This window comes from Bubalus kerabau, chromosome 1 (genome assembly GCF_029407905.1).
Source record: "Bubalus kerabau isolate K-KA32 ecotype Philippines breed swamp buffalo chromosome 1, PCC_UOA_SB_1v2, whole genome shotgun sequence".
NCBI classification, from domain to species: domain Eukaryota; kingdom Metazoa; phylum Chordata; class Mammalia; order Artiodactyla; family Bovidae; genus Bubalus; species Bubalus kerabau.
The window spans coordinates 231069733-231094504 of NC_073624.1; the positions used below are offsets into that span (position 1 = coordinate 231069733).

The 24772-nt window shown below is 38.4% G+C and overlaps 1 protein-coding gene across 8 annotated transcripts in view; it reads right to left on the reverse strand.

Annotated features, from left to right (window-relative positions):
* Nucleotides 1-24772, reverse strand: part of ZNF300 (zinc finger protein 300) — a 68641-nt gene that overhangs the window by 13614 nt on the left and 30255 nt on the right. For 5 of the 8 annotated variants that reach the window (XM_055558855.1, XM_055558857.1, XM_055558859.1 and 2 more), the window contains 3 exons: nt 24070-24196; nt 23704-23826; nt 20705-22576 (listed from right to left, as the gene is read on the reverse strand). In XM_055558855.1, the coding sequence (XP_055414830.1) occupies nt 20997-22576; nt 23704-23826; nt 24070-24196 (1830 nt within the window). In that variant the 3' untranslated portion in view covers nt 20705-20996. Of the gene's footprint in view, nt 1-11287; nt 11625-16609; nt 16769-20704; nt 22577-23703; nt 23827-24069; nt 24197-24772 lie in introns of those variants that run through there. The other 3 variants (XR_008706427.1, XR_008706428.1, XR_008706429.1) reach the window with 2 other exon arrangements.

Here is a 24772-nt window from a genome sequence, read left to right on the forward strand (position 1 = left end):
TTCATGAGATCTCACGTCCACAATTGTTGGGACATCAGTTCCTAAAGCCAGCCTTCAAAAAAGGATAGCCCCCTGAGGAGAGTACATTGACAGTAAATCAGAAACTGACACACTTCTAATCCCTTCTCTCTCCTCCACATGAATTTCAGTGGAGCTGGGCAGTGGGTTGCGCCCATGGAGTGGTGGTGTGAGATGGCAGAAGCAGTATAGGTTGTTTTGGAGGCAACATTTTGGGACCTGACTTTGTACAAGTTGTTAACTTTCATGATATTCAGCCTCATTCCTTGAGACAGCATCTGGCTTGCCACCCTCACAGGAATATTGTGATTGTCAGCTGGGATCAATGTGCATGGAAGCACTTTGTAAATGACACAGCACTGCACCTATGTCTGCCTTATGATTTTCTCATTGACTTTTTGACATTATGTCTTAATTCCTGGGGCTCTCGGCAAATTTTGAAATAGTCTTTTCTCAGTTGAACATTCTACAAAGCTTCCTATAAGATCCCTTGCTTCTTCTTTCAACCAATAGGCTATTTTCCTAACTTGAGAGCTTCCCTTAAAGGCACCAACTTTCTCTTTGGAAAAAATTAATCTCTTATTTTTCCATATATCCTTCTTCCTGGCTTGTTTCTGGAAATTCCAGGACCCCATAGGAGTTGGGATGGCACAAAAAGGGGACATATGGAGAATGGAGAGTGAAAGGAAACCTTGGGTTGAGATAAGGGTACCAGGAAATGTGGAGAAACATGCCATTTGCCAGGTCTGCTTCCCCAGCCTGTCCCCATTCTGCTCTTGGATGCTATTTTTACCTCTTGTCTCTTACAGGCACCCTGCACAAGCTCTTTTGATGTGGCTTTTTAGAGCAGCCAGAGCAAGATCCTGCCCTGAGGAGTGTAAGACCGCAACCTTAGAAGGAGATACTCTGTTGCAGAAGGATCTGGGAGAAGTGCTGTTCTGACTCTGTCTCCTCTGGGACTCATGAGTCATCACTCACTCTGGCCTCCAACTTCCCACTGGACTGAACTACCCTCTTGGTTTCCTTGTTTTTACCATCAACACTGGGTGCCCAACTTCCATCAGAGTTCCATTTCATGCTGAATCCAACAATATCGATGGACCTTCTTTCACATCACCTCTTCCCTTTTCCTTCCTACCCCCAAAAAACACTCAGATTCTGGACCCTATTTCACAACTAGACCCCTTTTGCCTATGTACCCTAACTCCTCCCCTGACCCCACACTTCTGAAGAGACCTTTCCCTCTTCAGCCATCTATATTTCAAAGGCTGACTATATAGCTAAAGCCACAAGCCCCTTGGGGGAAACCCTTAAGCAGATCAAGGAGAAGAAAAATTTCATCTCCTGCATGCTTACCTGTGGGTGAAGAGGGCCAGATGGCCACATAGTCATCGCCCTAAGGTTTTGCTCATTGGCTCAGGCTGGGGAGGGGATCAAATAGGAGAAGAATCTATCACCAGCTTAAGAGAGAGAAGATCCTAAGTACCATAGGAAACCCTTAGCTAGAGAAAAGCAAAAAGGGAATGCAGAATTGGAGACCTCAAAGAGGACAGCCTCTATGCAGGACAGTCTTATAGCAGGGACTTCTAGTAACATGTCATCCTACTACCTACCATAAGGCTGACAAAAGAGTACTTAGAAAACAGGACTAGACATGTGATCCAGTGGTTTTATCCACTGAATAGAAGACAGATTCATGGTACAAAACCAGGGCACTGTCAACTTCTGTGCAGAGCTCAGATTCACTAGAAATCAGAACTGCATCTATGTGCAAAGGGGATATTGAAACTCAGAAGAAAAGTCAGCCACTGGCTAGATCCTAAAGAAAAACTGAGATTAGGTACAGAACTAATCAAGGAAAGAAAGTCTGCCTGAGTAACTCAAGGCCCAGGCTGAGTTCAAAGAGATATTTTCCTGTGATTACAAAGATCCCTACATCACTGTGGAAAAAAGGATGAGGAACACAGCCTGACCCATTCAAGTAGACTCTTACATTGCTAAATGCTCTAAACAATAGGCAAGTCACAGAATCATAAAACTCATGAAAATTGTGAGCTTCCAGAATGAGCTACTGTGTTTGAACCTTGTCAGGGAGCCTGGACCAAGGATGCCAGGTCCAACAGACCATTCTCATACCTGCCCCAGGATCTGTGTCTGGGGGAGGATATTTCTTCAGTCATAAAGTCCTTCTCTATTCCCTTTCTGTTGCCTGCAAAACTTCTCTCAAATGTTTCTATACAATCAGAGAAAATTAGCTGGTTCTCTCGCTACTGAAGAGATTGTGCTCAGTTTTTCATAGTCTCAAATATATTTATTCTAAAAGGAGAATGGTGTCCTTTGTCTCTGCTGCATTTGTGACATTTAGAGTATCCCAAGAACTGGAGCTTAGAGAAAAGCAAGCAGTCAGTTTTTCTCTCTGATTGAGAGCTGGCTTAACTTCTTGAAGCTGATGAGAGTTAGGGAGGGCCAGTGATGGTGGCATGGTACCCACTACCATCTCAAGTTGCTCCCTTTACCTCTCTGAAGATACCCTGCTTAATACTTATTATAATACTAGCTTTATAAAAAAATTCAGACCTTTGAAAAATGAGAAACCCATTAATTCCATGCCCAAGAGCTGGACTTAGCCGTCCCCCTCTTCCATGATTATTTTGAACTGTACACTACCAGGTTGGAATGGCTGGGGTTACACAGGCATCAAAAAGGGCCAACATTTCCTACAGAACCCCTCCAGGAATAATAAACAACAAACTTCACATGCTCCCAAAATGGAACTGGAGTTTGGGGGTCCTAAGTTTAGAATGGTAAGGAGGAATTCTCCATGACCACGAATACTTGGGTGGAGAAAAGCTTCCACCTGTACTCCCAGAGCTCCTTACATTCCTGATGTAGGCTACAGATTCCCTGGTGGCTCAGAGGTTAAAGAATCTGCCCTCAATGTGGGAGACCTGGGTTCAATCTCCAGGTCAGGAAGATGCCCTGGAGAAGGGAATGGCTACCCCCTCCAGTATTTTTGCCTGGAGAATTCCATGGACAGAGGAGCCTGACAGGCTACAGTCCATGGGGTCACAAAGAGTCAGACATGACTGAGCGATTAAGTACATACACACACAGGTTGGGGAAATAAGCACTGTTCTCCACTTCTTATAGTGATCTTAAAATGTACAGTGGACCACAAATTACCCTTTCCTCTCTGCATGCAACAGGCTCTGGAGCAGCAGGAAACACAGAACCTCTAGCTGTTTTCTAGTGAGTAGATCAGAGGAAAGTAGAGTTCAGTTTAGTTCAGTTCAGTTCAGTCGCTCAGTCGTGTCCGACTCTTTGTGACCCCATGAATCACAGCACGCCAGGCCTCCCTGTCCATCAACAACTCCAAGAGTTCACTCAAACTCATGTCCATCAAGTCGGTGATGCCATCTAGCCATCTTATCCTCTGTCGTCCCCTTCTCTTCCTGCCCCCAAGCCCTCGCAGTATCAGGGTCTTTTCCAATGAGTCAACTCTTCACATGAGGTGGTCAAAGTATTGGAGTTTCAGCTTTAGTGTCAGTCCTTCCAATGAACACCCAGGACTGATCTCCTTTAGGATGGACTGGTTGGATCTCCTTGCAGTCCAAGGGACTCTCAAGAGTCTTCTCCAATACCACAGTTCAAAAGCATTGATTCTTTGGCGCTCAGCCTTCTTCACAATCCAACTCTCACATCCATACATGAGCACTGGAAAAACCATAGCCTTGACTAGACGGACCTTTATTGGTAAAGTAATATCTCTGCTTTTAATATGCTATCTAGGTTGGTCATAACTTTCCTTCCAAGGAGTAAGTGTCTTTTAATTTCATGGCTCCAATCACCATCTGCAGTGATTTTGGAGCCCCAAAAAATAAAGTCTGACACTCTTTCCACTGTTTCCCCATCTATTTCCCATGAAGTGATGGGACCAGATGCCATGATCTTAGTTTTCTGAATGTTGAGCTTTAAGCCAACTTTTTCACTCTCCTCTCTCACTTTCATCAACAGGCTTTTTAGTTCCTCTTCACTTTCTGCCTTAAGGGTGGTGTCATCTGCATATCTGAGGTTATTGATATTTCTCCCAGCAATCTTGATTCCAGCTTGTGTTTCTTCCAGACCAGCGTTTCTCATGATGTACTCTGCATAGAAGTTAAATAAGCAGGGTGACAAGATACAGCCTTGACGTATTCCTTTTCCTATTTGGAACCAGTCTGTTGTTCCATGTCCAGTTCTAACTGTTGCTTCCTGACCTGCATATAGGTTTCTCAAGAGGCAGGAAAGGTGGTCTGGTATTCCCATCTCTTTCAGAATTTTCCACAGTTTATTGTGATTCACACAGTCAAAGGCTTTGGCATAGTCAATAAAGCAGAAATAGATGCTTTTCTGGAATTCTCTTGCTTTTTAGATGATCCAGCAGATGTTGGCAATTTGATCTCTGGTTCCTCTGCCTTTTCTAAAATCAGCTTGAACAACTGGAAGTTCATGGTTCACGTATTGTTGAAGCCTGGCTTGGAGAATTTTGAGCATTACTTTACTAGCATGGGAGATGAGTGCAATTGTGCGGTAGTTTGAGCATTCTTTGGCATTGCCTTTCTTTGGGATTGGAATGAAAACTGACCTTTTCCAGTGCTGTGGCCACTGCTGAGTTTTCCAAATTTGCTGGCATATTGAGTGCAGCACTTTCACAGCATTATCTTTCAGGATTTGGAATAGCTCAACTGGAATTCCATCACCTCCATTAACTTAGTTCATAGTGATACTTTCTAAGTCCCACTTGACTTCACATTCCAGGATGTCTGGCTCTAGGTGAGTGATCACACCATCGTGATTATCTGGGTCGTGAAGATCTTTTTTGTACAGTTCTTCTGTGTATTCTTGCTACCTCTTCTTACTATCTTCTGCTTCTGTTAGGTCCATACTATTTCTGTCCTTTATCGAGCCCATCTTTGCATGAAGTGTTCCCTTGGTATCTCTAATTTTCTTGAAGAGATCTCTAGTCTTTCCCATTTTGTTGTTTTCCTCTATTTATTTGCACTGATTGCTGAGGAAGGCTTTCGTATCTCTCCTTGCTATTCTTTGGAACTCTGCATTCAGATGCTTATATCTTTCCTTTTCTCCTTTGCTTTTCACTTCTCTTCTTTTCACAGCTATTTGTAAGGCCTCCTCAGACAGCCATTTTGCTTTTTTGCATTTCTTTTCCATGGGGATGGTCTTGATCCCTGTCTCCTGTACAATGTCTTGAACCTCCATCCATAGTTAAGTAGAGGGTTAAGGTCTTAGAAAATCTGAGAATTGAAGAATTTAGTTTTATCAGGTTTGGAAAATAAACTCCCTCCCCCCCCACCCCATATCTTCAGGTAGCACTCAGCTCACTCTGCAGCCAGTGGAAATGAGCTGAATCCAGACTGATAGACATAAACATCGATGTATGTCCTGAGTCAACTTCATCCATTCTGCAGAAGACAGCCCCACTCTGAAAGTGTTTGACAATGAGACTGTTTTCCAGAAAACAATGTTTTTTGAATGCTAGAGAAATTAAGCCCATCCTATGTACACAGAACTGGATGAGCTTGAAAGTGTCTGATATCTGGCAGTTACGAAGAGGTGGATCATCACATGGGTATGAAAAGACCAAGGAACAAATTAAGGACTGAGTCTATGCAATTTACTGGTCTCAAAAAAAAACCTTTGAACTCAATGAATTCTCCCTGCTGAGTGGAGATCTTATGGAAGGAAGCCCCATTCTACAGTGCTTGACTTGATGATTCATTGCAGGGCAAACCGATCATACAGCCATACAATGAAGGGATGATTCATGGGGCCGTCACACAGCATCTACAGAAAAATGACAAGTATAGGGAAAAGTTGGGCAATGAGTGCAAAAGGAAAAAATAACGCGGCTAGTGGGAAAGAATGGGACATTTCATCATCATTAATCCCTACCCCACCACACAACCTACAAATACACACCCCTCCCCCTTAAGTTGTTTATGAGGGTCTCAGACACCACAGAGTGTGCCTCAGTTCATGGAGCTAATGTATCACAGAAGGTTAGAAGAGAATTTAGATTTATCACAAGGAAATAAGCATTTTTATCTTTCTAGGTTAGGTGTAGAACATCAAATTTCTAAGTGCTTCATTTTATTAGGCTCCAAATTTATTAAGATCCAAATCTGGGCTGGATGAAGCACAAGCTGGAATCAAGACTGCTGGGAGAAATATCAATAACCTCAGATATGCAGATGACACCACCGTTATGGCAGAAAGCGAAGAAGAACTAAAGAGCCTCTTGATAAAAGTGGAAGAGGAGAGTGAAAAAGTTGGCTTAAAACTCAACATTCAGAAAACGAAGATCATGGCATCTGGTCCCATCACTTCATGGCAAATAGATGGGGAAACAATGGAAACAGTGACAGACTTTATTTTGGGGGTCTCAAAAATCACTGCAGATGGTACTGCAGCCATGAAATTAAAAGACACTTGTTCCTTGGAAGAAACGCTATGACAAACCTAGACAGCTCATTAAAAAGCAGAGACATTACTTTACTAACAAAGGTCTGTCTAGTTAAAGCTATGGTTTTTCCAGTAGTCATGTATGGATGTAAGAGTTGGATTATAAAGAAAGCTGAGCACCAAAGAATTGATGCTTTTGAACTGTGGTGTTGGAGAAGACTCTTGAGGGTCCCTTAGACAGCAAGGAGATCCAACTAGTTCATCCTAAAGGAAATCAGTCCTGAATATTCATTGGAAAGACTGATGTTGAAGCTGAAACTCCAATACTTTGGCAACCTGATTCGAAGAACTGACTCTTTGGAAAAGACCCTGATGCTGGGAAAGATTAAAGGCGGGAGGAGAAGGGGACAACAGAGGATAAGATGGTTGGATGGCATCACCAATGTGATGGACATGAGTTTGAGTAGGCTCTGGGAGTTGGTGAGGGACAGGGAAGCCTAGCATGCTCGAGTCCATGGAGTCGCAAAGAGTCAGACACAACCGAGTGACTGAAGTGAACTGAAATTTACATTTTAATATAACTTTTAATGTGATCATCACAGTAAAATTATAAATATAAAAATTACACAAGAATTTCACTTGGGAAAGCACTGTCTAGCAGTATGTACAAAGACTACATACTGCCACATCGACAGGCACATAAATGAAACTGGTAATAATTGTTCATATGGCAATTTCAAATAGGGACAAGGGGAACAGTGAGGTGAATGGGTCCCACTACTCTGAGACCTAGTGCTAGTATTCAGGCTGGGCCACAGTCAAATGATGCAGCAGCTGGCCAGGCTGAGGGCACAGCAGCTCCTCCTAGGGTTTCCATTGGGTGGTCACAGAGATGGTCTTTGCACACAGATGTAGCTGTCACATGTTATTTTTCGAGTTCTAGCTCTTTATTCCATTCAATTCAGTGGTAGTGTCTGTCAGGTGATGAGAGAAAAACTAAGCCACCCAATTCTGGAGGCTGCCCACGTTTCCTGTGGAGTTGATGTGAATTTCCTACATGAAGTTCTCATGGACTTTCACACTAGAAAACAGCAAGCCTTTCTGTGGATCAATGATGTACTTGGTGCTCTCATGAAGCTAGGAGAGAGGTAGAGGCTCCTGAGTTTCAACTTCTCAGTGAGATGAGTTACAAAGTTGCAAGAAGCACATGGCCTATGCACCTGTTGTGGCTGCTGTAGCCACATGGTTCTTACTGGGCTGGCTTTGCCACTTGGCGACTCAGCTTGTGCTAGTCCTGCTGTCCCCTCACCACCAGGAGACCCCTTACTATCACCCCTTGGTGCCTAGAGTAGGTGAACTGGCCCATCTTAAGGTGTGGCATCTCTGGCCTCCGAGAGACTGCAGCTGGAGCCCTGGCCCTGACTTTTCCTCCAGTGGAGGCATTTGTGGGCTGTACCCAGAGAAGTCACATTCATTTTTAACCTGCTCAGCTTGGCAGGCAGATTTTTATCTATGTCAAACCAGTCATTAGATCCCCTTTCCTCATAGATCTGGTTGAGGACAGCAGCATTCTTCCTGGGTTTCAGGCAGTTGGTCACAGATAGCTTCTGGGGCAAAACCACTTGTGTTGAGAGGGACATGGGTCTCTTTTTCTTCTTCCACATTGAACATACACTTCTGCCCACTGGCCAGGAATTTCAAGTTTTTAGGCAGCACTGTGATGGACATGAGCTTGAGTAGCCTCTGGGAGTTGGTGAGGGACAGGGAAGCCTAGCATGCTGCCGTCCATGGCGTTGCAAAGAGTCAGACACAACCGAGTGACTGAACTGAACTGAAATTTACATTTTAACGTAACTCTTAACGTGATCATCACAGTAAAATTATAAATGTAAAAATTACATTTTTACATTTTTAACCTAGCCTGGTTAACTCAGGGAAGTCTGAAATTCTGAAAACAGGACACAACCAACAGCTCTGTTTTTTGTATTCACATGTGATCCAAGAAAGCTGGACAAGAAACCTCTGCTACTAACCAAAGGAAGGAGACTAAGTTTCCACGTAAGTATAAGTTCTAAAAAGGAGGAAATATCCAACAAATACAGATACTAGAGAAGCTTTTCCAAATAATGCTTTATAATTACTTATGAAGATCATTTTCTAAGAGATCAGAACCTCAGAACACTATGAACTATTATTTGAAAATACAAAGAAAATTGCATCTTTCATAGTCTGTTCTTTTAGTATAAGTTTCATTTCTAATGATATATTTTTTTAATTTATAATATGATTTTTTTATTGTCTTGTTTCTTTCCTTGTGGTATATATGTATTTTTTCCTTTGGCTGCACCATGCAGCATGTGGGATCTTAGTTCCCTGACAGGGATCAAAACTGTGATCCCTGAGGTGAAAGCCCAGAGTCCTAACCATTGGACTGCCAGGGAGTTCCTGTTGTGATATAATTAACCCATACTGAAGTGCAGAGTTTTAAATGATATTGTTTGATGAGTATTAAGAAATGCATAACCATATCAGAATACACAACATTTCCATCAAATGAGAAATTTCCTTTATGTTCCCTCTCAGCTAATCCACTCACTGAGGCAAACGATGATTTATTACACCATAAAATTGTGTCTATTTCAGAATATTGTATAAGTGAGGTCATCTAGATTTTACTAACACTAAGCAATACTACACTGTCTTGATACTGCAACTTTAAAGAAAAACATGAAATTATGTAGTAAGTTCTCCAAATTTATACTTCCTTTATAAGAATTTTTTGGCTATTTTAGGTCTTTTGCATCACCATATGAATTTTAAAATCAGTCGTCAAATTCTACCAAAAAATAAAGTTGTCTGCTGCGATACTGGTAGGGATTGTGTTGAATGTATAGACCAATTTAGAGAGACCTGATATCTTAACTATATTGAGTCTTCTAACCAACAAATCGGATATATTTCTCCATTATTTTTGTCCTTTTTGTTTCTCTCAGCAATGTTTTACAGATTTCAGAGTATAGGTACAATACTGTACACATTTTGTTAGTTGTATTCATATCTCATATTTCTAATGCTATTGTAAGTACTGCTTTTTAAATTTCAATTTGTGTTTTTAATATGTGGCTATAATTTGATTTTTGTATTTTGATCTTGTATATGATGTCCTTGTTAAATTCACTTTTTAGTTCTAATAGCTCTTTTTGTAGATTACTTATGATTTTCTATATAGATGAGCATATGATGTATGAATAAGGAGAATTAAAATTCTTCTTTCCCAAACAGGATTTCATTTTACTTTCTTGGCTTATAGTACCAGCTAGGGTCTCCAGTACATTACTGAATGAAAGTAATAGAAGAAGTCATCCTTTTCTTGTTCTTGATGTTAGAGGGAAAATGGTTCATCTGTTCCCATTAAGTATGATGTTAGCTCTTAGTTTTGCACTTGTTGTTATCTGAATAAAGAAATTTGTTTTCACAGATGTTGAACTTTTCAGGTACTTTTTCTACATCTACTTAGATACCATATTCTTTTTTAGTTTATCACTGTGGTGACTTCCACTGACTGAATTTCAAATGTTAATCCAACCTGGCACTTCTGAAATAAAACCCACTTGCTGCTGCTGCTGCTGCTAAGTCGCTTCAGTCGTGTCCGACTCTGTGCAACCCTATAGACGGCAGCCCACCAGGCTCCCATGTCCCTGGGATTCTCCAGGCAAGAACACTGGAGTGGGTTGCCATTTCCTTTTCCAATGCATGAAAGTGAAAAGTGAAAGTGAAGTCACTCAGTCATGTCCAACTCTTCGCGACCCCATGGACTGCAGCCTACCAGGCTCCTCCATCCGTGCAATTTTCCAGGCAAGAGTACTGGAGTGGGCTGCCACTGCATTCTCCAAAAACCCACTTAGTCTTGATGTATTATCTCACTTATATAATGAAGGAATAATTTTGATAAAATTTTGTTTAGAATTTCAAAATCTATTTTAGTGAGGGAGCCTGGTGGGCTACCATCTATGGGATCACACAGAGTCAGACACGACTGAAGCAACTTAGCAGCAGCAGCATTGCTCTGTTTTATCTTTTATATTATCCCTGGTTTGTATCAGGGTAATGCTGGCCTTCTCAACTTTTGTGTTAATTTTTTCTATTTCTTCCATTTAATCCTTGCTGAACTCAATTATTTCCTTTCTTCTGATTTATAATGGGTTTCACTTTTTTCCTTTTTCTAATTTCCTAAGGTGGAAACTGAGTCATTGATTTATGACCTTTCATCTTTTCCACTGTACACATTTAGCACTTTATAATTCCCTCTAAGTATTGCTTCAGAGGCTTTTCAAAAATTTAGATCCATTGTGTTTAATTTTCATTTAGTTCAGAATACTTCATTTCCTTTCTAATTTTTTTTATGACCTTGTAGTATGACTTACTAGAGAAGGCAATGGCACCCCACTCCAGTACTCTTGCCTGGAAAATCCCATGGATGGAGGAGCCTGGTGGGCTACATTCCATGTGGTCGCTAAGAGTCAGACAGGACTGAGCGACTTCACTTTCACTTTTCACTTTCATGCATTGGAGAAGGAAATGGCAACCCACTCCAGTGTTCTTGCCTAGAGAATCCCAGGGACGGGGGAGCCTGGTGGGCTGCCGTCTATGGGGTCGCACAGAGTCGGACACGACTGAAGCGACTTAGCAGCAGCAGCAGCAGCAGCAGCAATATGACTTACCTTGGTAAATGTTCTGTATGCAGATGTGTATTCTGCCATTGTTGGGTAAAATGTTCTACAAATGTCAGTTAAGTCAGGTTGATTGATAGTGGTGTTCAATTCTATCTACTATATCCTTGCTAACTGTTTATTTCCTTGTTCTATTAATCATTAAGAGAAGGATTAAGAGCTCCAACTACAACTGAATTTGTCTGAAATCAACAGTTAACACGACAGTAATGGGATTTTCACACCCCATTCATCAATGGACAGATCAACCAGACAGAAAAACAATAAGGAAACACAGACCTTAAAGGACATGAGACTGGGTGGGCTTCACTGATATTCATAGAGCATTCCTTCCAAAAGCAGCAGAATACACATTCTTTTCAAGTGCACATGAAACATTTTGCAGGATTTAGCACATGCTGGACCACAAAGCAAGCCCTGGTAAAATTAAGAAAACTGAAATCATATCAAGCATCTGTTCTGACCACAACACTATGAGATTAGAAATCAACTACAAGGGAAAAAAAAAAAAACCCAAAACACAAACACCTAGAGTCTAAACAATATGCTATGAAACAACCAATGGATTATTGAAGAAATGAAAGAGGAAATCAACAAATACCTAGAGACAAATAAAAACAAAAGCACAATGACCCAAAGCCTAGGAAATGCTGCAAAAGCAGTTCTAACAGGGAAGCTTAGAGCAATACAATCTTACCTCAGGAAACAAGAAACAATCTCAAATAAACAACCTAATCTTCATACCTAAAGTAACTAGAGAAAGAAGAATAAACAAAACCCAAAGTTAGTAGAAGGAAAGAAATCATAAAGGTTAGAGCAGAAATAAATGAAATAGAGACAAAGAAAACAATAGAAAAGATCAATGAAACTAAAAGCTGGTTCTTTGAAAAGACAAAATGGATAAACCTGTAGCCAGACTCATTAAGAGAAAAAGGGAGAGGGCTCAAATCAATAAAATTAGAAGTGAAAAAGGAAAAGTTACAACTGGCATTGCAAAAATACATAGGATAATAAGAGACTACTACAAGCAACTATACATCAATAAAATGGACAATCAAGAAGCAATAGATACATTCTTAGAAAGGTACAATCTCCCAAGACTGAAGCAGGATGAAATAGAAAATATGAACAGACCAATAACAAGCACTGAAATTGAAACAGTGATTTAAAAACTTCCAACAAACAAAAGTCCAGGACCAGATGGCTTCACAGGCAAATTCTATCAAACATTTAGTGAAGAGTTAGCACCTATCTTTCTGAAACTCTTTCAAAAATTTACAGAGGAAGGACCACTCCCAAACTTCTGCTCTGAGGTCACCATTAACCTGATACCAAAGTCAGACAAAGATACCATAAAAAAAGAAAATTACATTCCAACATAACTGATGAAAACAGACACCAAAGTACTCAATGAAATACTAGCAAACCAAATCATACACCATGATCAAGTGAAATTTATCATAGGGATACAAGGATTTTTCAATATCTCCAATCATTCAGTGTGATACACCTCATCAACAAATTGAAAAATAAAAACCATAAAATCATCTCAATAGATCCAGAAAAATCTCTTCACAAAATTCAGTACCAATTTATGCTTAAAAACTCTCTAGAAAGTGGAAATAGAGGGAACCTACCTCTACACAATAAAGGCCATATATGACAAACCTACAGCTAACATTATTCTCAATAGTGAAAAGTTGAAAGCCTTTCCAGTAAATTCAGGAACAAGACAAGGATGTCCATTCTTGCCACTTTTATTCAACATGGTTTTGGAAGTCCCAGCCATGGCAGTCAGAGAGAGAAAAAAAACAAATAGAATCCAAATTGAAAAAGAAAAAGTAAAACTGTCACTGTTTGAAGATGACATGATATTATACATTGAAAACTCTAAAGATGCTACCAGAAAACTACTAGAGCTCATCAAAGAATTCAGTAAAATTGCAGAGTACATAATTGATACACAGACATCTGTTGCAATAGTATACACTAACAATGAAAGAACAGAAATTAAACAAACAATTCTATTTACCACTGCATCAAAAAGAATAAAATTCCATAGAGATAAACCTACCTAGGGAGGCATAAGAACTGTAGTTGAAAAACTCTAAGATGCAAATAAAATAAATTGAAGATGACACAAACAGATGGAAAGATATACCATGCTTTTGGATTAGAAGAAAAAATATTTTTTTAAAAGACTATACTACCCAAGGCAATCTACAGATTTAATGCAAACTCTATCAAATTACCAATGGCACTTTTCATTGGTAATCTGATTGAACCAGAACAACAAAAAAAATCTTAATTTGATTAGAGGTACAAAAGACCCCAGATAGTCAAAGCAATTTTGAGAAAGAAAAGTGAAAGAAAAACAAAGCTGGAGGAATTATGCTTCCTGATTTCAGACTACATTAGAAAGCTACAGTCATCAAAATACCATAGTACTGGCACAGAAACAGAAATACTTATCAGCAAAACAGGAGAGAAAGCCCAGAAATAAACCCATACATCTATTGTCACTTAATCTATAACAAAAGAGGCAAGAATATACAATGGAGAAAAGACAGCCTCTTCAATAAGTGGTGCTGGGAAAACTGGACAGCTACATGTAAAAGAATGAAATTAGAACATTCTCTAACACTATACACAAAAATAAACTCAAAATGGATTAAAGACTTAAGTTTAAGACCAGATACTATGAAACTCTTAGAGGAAAACATAGGCAGGACACTCTCTGACATAAACTGCAGGAATATCTTTTTTGATCCATCTCCTAGAGTAATGAAAATAAAAATAAACAAATGGGACAAATTAAACTCAAAAGCTTTTGCATAGCAAAGGAAACCATTAAAAAGAGAAGACAAGCCACAAAATGAGAGAAAATATTTGCAAACAATGCAACTAACAAGGGATTCATCTCCAAATTTTACAAACAGCACAGGTGGCTCAAAATCGAAAAACACTCTAATCAAAAAATAGGCAGATTCCTTGATAGACCTTTTCTCCAAAGAAGACATAGAGATGGCCAAAAGTCACATGAAAAGATGCTCAACATCACTAATTATTAGAAAAATACAAATCAAAAGTACAATGAGATATCATCTCACACCAGTCAGAATGACCATCATTAAAAAGTCTACAAGTAAATGCTAGTGAAGGTGTGGAGAAAAGGGAACCTTCCTACACTGTTGGCAATGTAAATCTGGACAGTCGCTATGGAGAACAGTATGGAGGTTTCTTAAAAAACTAAAAAACAATACAAATTAACTTATATAAAAACAGACTCACAGACTTTGAAAACAAACCTATGGTTACCAAAGGGGAAAGATGGGGGGAGAGGGATAAATTGGGAATTTGGGATGGACACATACACACTACTATATTTAAAATAGATAACCAACAAGGAGCTACAGGGAACTCTGTTCAATATTCTGTAATAACCTAGATGGGCCAAGATTTTTAAAAAGGATATATGTGTATGTATAACAGAATCACTTTGCTGTACACCTGAAACTAACACAACACTGCAAATCAACTGTAGTCCAATGCAAAATAGAAATTTAACAAGTGGTGCTGGGAAATCTGGTCAACCACTTGTAAAAGAATGAAACTAGAACACTTTCTAACACCATACACAAAAATAAACTCAAAATGGATTAAAGATCTAAACGTAAGACCAGAAACTATAAAACTCCTAGAGGAGAACATAGGCAAAACACTCTCCGACATACATCACAGCAGGATCCTCTATGACCCGCCTCCCAGAATATTGGAAATAAAAGCAAAAATAAACAAATGGGACCTAATAAACTTAAAAGCTTCTGCACATCAAAGGAAACTATTAGCAAGGTGAAAAGACAGCCTTCAGAATGGGAGAAGATAATAGCAAATGAAGCAACTGACAAACAACTAATCTCAAAAATATACAAGCAACTCCTACAGCTCAACTCCAGAAAAATAAATGACCCAATCAAAAAATGGGCCAAAGAACTAAATAGACATTTCTCCAAAGGAGACATACAGATGGCTAACAAACACATGAAAAGATGCTCAACATCACTCATTATCAGAGAAATGCAAATCAAAACCACTATGAGGTACCATTTCACGCCAGTCAGAATGGCTGCGATCCAAAAGTCTACAAATAATAAATGCTGGAGAGGGTGTGGAGAAAAGGGAACTCTCTTACACTGTTGGTGGGAATGCAAACTAGTACAGCCACTATGGAGAACAGTGTGGAGATTCCTTAAAAAACTGGAAATAGAACTGCCTTATGATCCAGCAATCCCACTGCTGGGCATACACACTGAGGAAACCAGAAGGGAAAGAGACATGTGTACCCCAATGTTCATCACAGCACTGTTTATAATAGCCAGGACATGGAAGCAACCTAGATGTCCATCAGCAGATGAATGGATAAGAAAGCTGTGGTACATATACACAATGGAGTATTACTCAGCCATTAAAAAGAATACATTTGAATCAGTTCTAATGAGGTGGATGAAACTGGAGCCTATTATACAGAGTGAAGTAAGCCAGAAAGAAAAACACCAATACAGTATACTAACACATATGTATGGAATTTAGAAAGATGGTAACAATAACCCTGTGTACGAGACAGCAAAAGAGACACTGGTGTATAGAACAGTCTTATGGACTCTGTGGGAGAGGGAGAGGGAGGGAAGATTTGGGAGAAAGGCATTGAAACATGTAAAATATCATGTATGAAACGAGTTGCCAGTCCAGGTTCGATGCATGATATTGGATGCTTGGGGCTAGTGCACTGGGACGACCCAGAGGGATGGTACGGGGAGGGAGGAGGGAGGAGGGTTCAGGATGGGGAACACATGTATACCTGTGGCGGATTCATTTTGATATTTGGCAAAACTAATACAATTATGTAAAGTTTAAAAATAAAATAAAATTAAAAAAAAAAGAAATTTAAAAACAAATATTTGTACAGGAAAAAAATAACCTATCCATATCTCTAAAGTGTGCTTTTCATAGGCAGTATATCATTAGGCTGTGTTGTTTTAGCCAATATAACAACCTTTATTTAACTGGTGTGTTTGAACTGTTACGTGATAATTTATATTGTTAGATTAAGTCTATCATCTCCATTTTATTTCCTATTTGTCCTATCTGTTCTTTTTTTTTCTGCCTTCTGTTGGATCAAATGAATGTTTGTTCTGATTCCTTTCTATTCCCTTTATGATTACTAACTATAACTGTGTTTTACTTGATGATTTATTTAGCATTTGTAGTATATACCTTTAGCTTGTCCCACTTTACCTGCAAGTAGTATACCACTTCATATATAGTATAAAAGTCTTACAATACATGGTCATGTTTTGCCATTATATGAACATATGACCCCTCCAAAGATTGACTTGGCCTACCTCTGGTAAGTACAATAGTGGATGTGACACTCTTCAGACAGCCATATCTGGGAGCTCTCCAAGAATCTCCTTACATAAGGAATCCCAGAGCAATATGAGGCATTAAATTTCCTCCTGATCATCTCAACAAAATCTGGAGCCAGTATCTGTTGGTACCACCTGCAACAGAGTATCATCAATCAGGACACAGTTCCTAAGGGACTATACTTCTAGATTTTTCAACTTTGAGGCCCAGAGCTTAGGAGGGTCACTGAAGGCATAGTATCAATGGCTTCACCTATGTTCTTCAGATTCTGATTCTCTGAGCTCTTTTAAAAATCCATGATTTTATTTCCATGTTTATCAACAAGCTATCTCATTTCTAGGATCTAGGAGAGCACCTTTCTGAACATAAAAAATTAGAATTAAATCTTTAAAGCAATTAAAAGTGAATTTTAAAGATTTTTTTTCAATAATTAAGTTTGGCTAAATAGAAGGGGAGTACCTTTGTGCAGGCATCAAAACATACAAAATAATAACAGTTCAAGAAACAATCTACAATGGAAAAGGGGGCAGTCTAACAGTGGTTAAGTGTGTAGACTCTGGCATCAGAATATCTGGGTTTGAATTATGATTTCTGATGAGTGGAAACCAAGTTACTCTTTGTTTTGCTTTTACTCTTAATATCTCGACTTTCTCTTATGTATAAAGGAATTAAAGACAGTTTTTCTGTTTTCTTTTAAAGATGGAAAATGTGTGCTGACCTTTGACGCAGTTTTCTGGCTTTAAAATATTGATACCAGCCTTTGTATAAAGATGCCCTCTTTTTCGTTTGTTGAAGATTCTGAGAGGAGGCTGTGGTGACAATGGCATGCACTGGTAAACAGATAGGCCATGATGAGTGTGCTGCCTATTACCAACAAGGTGATGATGGTGAGAAAGTAGTTCAGTCCTTTAGGAGACTGGAGATGATCCCGGATAACCATCTCAAGGATTACCTGAGATCCCTCACAGCTCTAAATTCACAAAACTAGCTGCTGGACAGTAACAATGATTTCCTAGAGAATTCTATGAATTTTCAATCTCCTCACCAAGTCAGAAATTCAGTATTTCCCTATCACAGAAATGTATTAAAACCTCTGTAATTCAGTTAGAGCACAAGCCATTAGAATGCAGAACCCTCAATTTGCATCATATGTTGTACCACTGAAAGTCCTCATCAAAATGATTGAATGGATTCCTCCGGGGCTACTGCAGATAAGGACTCAAACATTGAGAGACTTAACCAGCACAAGAAGAAGGTGAAATTCCTGGCTATAACTACATGATTAGAAATGATACTAACCTGGCTGTGCCTGGTGTGTAAGCATTATGATGTAGAGATGGCAATAACAAAACAAAAATAATACCTGAAATATTAAGAATCAATGTGGGGAAGTATGTCAAGAATTCATCTGCAAAGATAACATAAAGAGAATTTCATGGGTATTTTATGCTCATGATTTTTTTTCAAATTGATTTTTATATGAGTATGAGCTAGGAATCAGGGGGTTTTGTTTTTGCACATGGATTTCCAAATGTTCCAGCATTGTCTATTGAAAAGACTATCTTTTGTCCATTCAGTTACCTTGACAACTTTGTTAAAAATCTGTTGTATGTGTGGTTTAATTTCTAGATTATACTATTTGATTGACCTATCTATTCTTATGACAATACTTATGACAGTAGTTGATTACTCTAACTTTATAATAAGCCTTAAAATCAGGTAATATGAGTGTGTTTCTTTTCAAAGATATCTTGTTTATTCTAGGTCTTTTACATTTTCATATAAATTTTGGAATATGGTTGTCAAATTCTACACAAATGTCTGCTGAGATCTTTTCTGTGGGTGATTGCAATAAATATATAGATCAATTTGAGGAAAGTTCATACCTTATCAATATTGAATCTTTTCATCTATAGAGTATCTCCTTGTTTACTTAGATATTTTGTGAAGCCCATTTATCAGGTCTAGTAGATTTTTAAAAATTAACTTACTTTTCAGCCACATCATGAGGCATGCAGGATTTAAGTTCCCCAACCAGGAATCAAACCTGTGCCCCCTGCATTGGGAGTGTGGAGCAGTGGCCCACCAGGGAACTCCCTAGAATTTTTATAACTTTTGAAATCTTCTGTGTAGACAATGTTGTCTGTAAATAAAGACAATTTTATTTTCCCTTCCTGACTATACTCCACTCCCCTATTCCACTCCACTCCCCTATTCCACCCCACTCCCTGCCTTTTTGCTTTCCCTACTGCACTGGCTAAGACCACCAGTACAATATTCACCAAGGAAAGTAGAGCAGACATCTTTAACTTTTTCCCAATCTTGAGGCAGTCTTTCACTATTAAATATACTAACTTTAGATATTCTATAGATGTCCTTCAACTATTTGAGGAAGCTGGCCTTTATTCTGTTACTGGGTTTTATTCTAAATTGATACATTTTTGTCAAATAATTTCCCCCTATATATAGACATGACCATATAGTTATACTTTCTAGGCTCTTGGTATGTGGAAGTATACCAAAATCTTTTCTTTGTATACTGGACCAACTTTGCATTCTTGAATGAAACTGTACTTGGCCATGACATACCTTTTTAAAAAAATATATTTCTAGATCTGATTTGCAAATAGTCTATTAAGAATGGCTATGGCTATGTTCAGGAAAAATACTGGCTACTAAGTATTTTCTTGTAATATCTCTGGCTTTAGCATCAAGATAATGGTAGTCTCATAAAGTATGTCAGGGATCCCTCCTCTTTTCTGGAATAGATAATATAGAATTGGCTTTTTTTCTTATTTAGTTGTCTTCAAATCTTTTCAATAACTTTAAGTCTCTGTAGAACCTGAATATGCCTATGATTTCTTTTTCTTGCCTAACCGTACTGGCTAGCTCCTCTAGTAAAATGCTGGGGAGAAAAAGAACTGGTAAAGGTTAAACAAGAAGGCAAAGTGCTAAATCTGAAATGAGATTTTATAGAAATCTATTAACAGATCAATGAGGCTGCCTGGGAGTTGTGATGGTGGAAGGATCAAACAGGAAGTCTATAAGGTGGAACCATGAAACTGTTCAAACCTACATAAGGTCCAAAGCTGTCACTATATAAAACACCCTCCTCACCAAATTTCTCTATATTCTCAGTATGATCCCTAATTGTTCTCATGCCTCCGTAAGAGCAGTTAGGACATGTTTCAAGAGGAAGTTTCAGAGTAGCTCAATCTTAGACCTTCTATCTAAGATATGAATGGTCAGTTATATTTGATGTCAGTGCTTTCAACTCAGTGTTCATACTGAGATCAGAAATTTGCCCACACAGGTTCCCACATTCCTCTCTGTCAGGTATGCTTTCTCCCCCTGCAGAAATTCTCATCCAGTTTTATAACAGATAATTCAGCCATGCAGGAAACAGATAAGGTGGGCATGAAATGTGAAGGAATCAAGTGGAAACTGAGGGACAAAAGATAAAAAGAACTAATGTTAACTGAAAATGTGCTTTATGCTGTACTTCTACTCACCAGTAAGAAAAAATATTCAGAAAAGTAAAGCAGGCTTGCCTGAAGTCATACAATCTTTTGACTAGTTGAGCCAGGATGAAAACCCAGACAATGTGGTTCAGTACCAAAGTCTTTCCACGATACCAAATTTTTAGTAAGGAAAAGTAAATGTTTCAAGAGGAATAGGAGACGTGGCCAAGAAGCATCGGTTTCAAAAGGATTCTTCCAAAGATACAGATCAACTTATATGCTTGAAATGGGAAAATGTGCAACTATCACCCTTGCTGAATCTTATCAACCTATCCTTCCATCTTTGTATAAGAATTTTACATGTATCTTTAGGGGTCATGCTAAGCCCCTCACCCCACTTTTTTTTTTGGTCACACTGTGCAACTTGATCTTAGTTCCCTGACCAGGAATTGAACCTGGGCCACAGCAGTGAAATTGTTGAGTCCTATTATCAGGGAACTCCCAAGCCTTTCCTTGTTAATGCAGTTTCTTGGAATTGATTTTTTTAAATCAAGCTTTCTTCATGTTCTTTATAGGAAATTAATGTATATGACCAAAATGATGCCAAGTTAATATTAACAATTTTACAATGTTTATTGTTATGGGGCATAATAAGGAATATATACTTTGACAACATTCTATATACATAATTTGCTCTACTAACCATTCAATTCATAACTTTAAAAGCTCTACATGCTATGGTGAAAATGGCCTTCATTTATGTAATTATTTTCCATCATGTCTGCTGAGTTAGGTATCACCACACTACAGATGTGAATTCTCTTGTAAAATTTTCTCTATAAAGATGCTGTCAAAAAATTTATCAAATTAATCAAGTTCCTGTTGTGTATTAAGCCTTGAGCTAATACTGAAAGCTTGTCTGTGTTTTTAGTTCACTATGATTTTTACCACTGCTATGAATTCTCTGATGTACAGTGAGTTGTGATTTCTGGATGAAAGCTTTCCCACATACAGCACACCGATAGGGTCTTTCCCCAGTGTGAATTCTCCGATGTAAAACAAGATCTGACTTCTGAGAAAATGCCTTTCCACATTCAGCACATACGTATGGTTTCTCTCCTGTATGAATCCTCTGATGACCTGGGAGGTGAGACTTTTGAGAGAAGGCTTTCCCACATTCAGTACAAACATAAGGTTTTTCTCCTGTGTGTATCCTTTGATGTCCAATGAGATGTGATTTCTGACAGAAGGCTTTTCCACATTCATTGCATTTATAGGGTTTCTCCCCAGTATGCGTTCTCTGATGTATAATGAGCTGTGACTTTCGGGAGAAGGTCTTCCCACAAGCAGTACATTCATAAGGTTTCTCCCCAGTATGAATTAACTGGTGTGTAATGAGTTCTGTCTTTCTGCTGAAGGCTTCTTCACACTGAGCACATTTGTAGGGTTTCTCCCCGGTATGGATTCTTTTATGTATAATGAGGTGGGACTTCTCACAGAAGGCTTTCCCACATTCAGTACACTCATAGGGCTTCTCTCCAGTATGAGCTCTATGATGTATAATCAGTTGCGACTTCTGGGAGAAGGCCTTACCACACTCTCTACATTCATAAGGTTTCTCTCCAGTGTGAATTCTCTGATGTATAATCAGGGGTGATTTCTGGGAGAAGGCTTTTCCACATTCACTACATTCGTATGGTTTTTCTCCAGTATGAACTCTCTGATGTATAATAAGGGATGATTTTTGAGAGAAGGCTTTTCCACATTCAGAACATTCATAAGGTTTCTCCCCAGTATGAGTTCTCTGATGTACAATGAGGTGAAACTTCTCACTGAAGGCTTTCCCACATGCACCACAATCATATGGTTTTTTCCCAGTATGAATTCGTTGATGTACAATGAGCTGTGACTTCTTAGCAAAGGCTTTTCCACATGTAATACACACACAGGTTTTCTCCTTGGTTTCAACATTCTGATAATGAATAATGGATTGTTTCCTGCTGAAAATGTTTCCATGCTCATTATCATTACAGGGAATTACTCCATTGTGAAGCTTCTCAAGGTTAGAATTGGCCACACTGTGGATGAATGATTTTCCACATTCAAAACTCTCATCAAGGTTTGTTCTTGAATTGTTCTTGTTACAACTAGGTAGGTCAATATTAGATTTCAAGTTCTTTGTAAAGGCATCATAGTTATAGGGTCTTTGTCTTGAAGCATCTGACTCTATGCACTCTTGAAATATTTTCCTCAGTGCATCATATTTGTAGTCTGACTCTACAGTCATTGTTTTGTTGTTGATGACTGTTACTTGTCTGGAAAGTCTATTTTTCTGACATTTCTGTAACTGGCCATCACTTTGACAGACTTTTAAAATGGAGTATAATGAACCATCCTTTATGACTCCTTTCAATATCTTATTATGGAAGGAAACAGACCCCAAAATACATGATTGGGGGTTGTCAAGGTTACTCTTCCTGTCTAAAAGAAAGGAAAATTAAAAAGTCATAAAGAATAATTAACAGAACACAGAGGAGTATAAAAAATGATTGATCTAATAAAAGTGATGAACCCAAACAGGGATGAGATGCCATTTCAGAAGACAATAAAACATACACTATGATCAGGGTAATGAATAGACAAAGATGTTAAAGAGAAATATTCATGAAAAAACTAGACCTGAAGGAGACAGAAAACTATCTGAGTTATTATCACTCTAATCTTGGATTACTCTTTTAGAATCTTCCCATTTCTCCTGCTTTCAGAATGTAAATGCTTTTCACCATTCAAATTCATTTATTTTATAAACCATATGCTATATACTTGGCTAGTATTGTCCTGTCACCCCTAGCTGAAGAAACAAGGTCTCTTCTGTACTCAAAATATTGCATCTCCTCTCATTCTACTTTCCTAATTAACAACTAATATAAACAAGAGAAATACTCAAGATCATGCTGTGGATTCAGTATCAGAGTCACACCAAGAATCCAAGCTTGAATTCCACTGTTCCTTCTATATATTATCAAATAAAACTAGCAAAGTTCTCCAAGAAAAGCTGTATTTCCCTATCTTCCAGGTTTTGTTCATATATTCTTCTTGCCCACCTCTACCAACAGTTTTGCCTTCACCTCCCTTTCTCATCATCATCAATACTCAATTTATCTTTCAAAGCAGCTACAGTTGCATGCTCTGAAAAATGCCTTTTCAAATTCTGTTGCATTTCTTTAGACTCTAATTTTCTCTGAACTTTTAAAAACAGTAGCAGTATCTGACATTTAATTTTGTAATGCAACCTGTGTTTTTAGAAGAAATTTGCCTTCTATTGCCTATTAAGCCTTTTCATAAAATGCATTAAATATATAAAACAATATATATTTAATACAAAAGATAGAATATATAGAATAGAATCAGTAAGAATAGAATATAGAATCAATAAGAAATAGCTATCCCCTATAAAGGTCCACAATTATTTAATTGATTAATTATTTGTTGAGTGCCTACTAAATTTTCAGTACAGGAACAAAGAGTAAGAAAATTCACTATGGAGAAAAACACAAGCCTCAGACATCAATCAACCAAAATAAAAACAAAACAGATATTTCACTTACCTAGTCGCCCATCTGCCTGACCTTCATATGGACAGATCCGATTTGGTATGTCTCTCTTAATGATCCATGGATCTTCTCCCTGCTCCAACTTGGAAATGACATCTGGTTTGGAAACTGGATGCCCTATTAAATAGAAATCAGAGGAATTGCGATAGACTGCACAGAAGGCAAAAGAGAAGATGCAGTTTAAGGAGGTCTACAATGAAGTAGTTCATTTAACCTTCAGAAAGTAATGACCTCCATTGGGGAAGGTATTAAGATCATCAAAGTCATTATATACACTTCAGGAACCACCTAACTATAGTGACTGGTAAGGAAAGGTACTTGACTGGTCAAGTCTGAGTTATATAGGGAAGTCACTCTTACCCATTGAGACCAGGTGGCTATAGTTCTCCAACATCACATCCCTGTATAGGGTCTTCTGAGCAGGGTCTAGTTGCTGCCACTCCTCCTGGGTGAAATCCACAGCCACATCCTTGAAAGATACTAATCCCTGTAACAATAATATTCCTGTTCAATCTAAAGTCATCATTCTTATCATTTCTACTATAGCATGCAAAACTATACCTACACTTAGTTTTGTATCAGAGTATTTGGGAGACTCAATGTCAAATCCTGCCTTTAACAAGAGCCAGACAGGACAGGAAAACAAAAGAGGTAAATCATAAAATGCCTACCTAATACAAATGGTAATTTAGTAAGTGATAAAGCAGCATTAAAATAGCTGAATGGAACATGTATTAGCCAATGAATAGTACTGAAACAACTGGAAAGTTAACAGGAAAAGAATAATATTGAATTCATATGCTAGAAACTGAACTGTATACCCTAGAAATTAGTAAGTTGAAGTTCTAACCCCTAGAACATCAGAATGTGACCTTATTTGGAAACAGGGCCTTTGCAAATGTAATTAGTTATATGAGGTCATTAGGGTGGACCCTAACCCAATATAACTGATATCCATATAAAAAGGAGATGTTTGAACAGAGTCACACACACATAGAATGAAGACACCTGAGGAAAAGATAAGTTATCTATAAGCCAAACAGAGAGACTTAGAACAGATCCT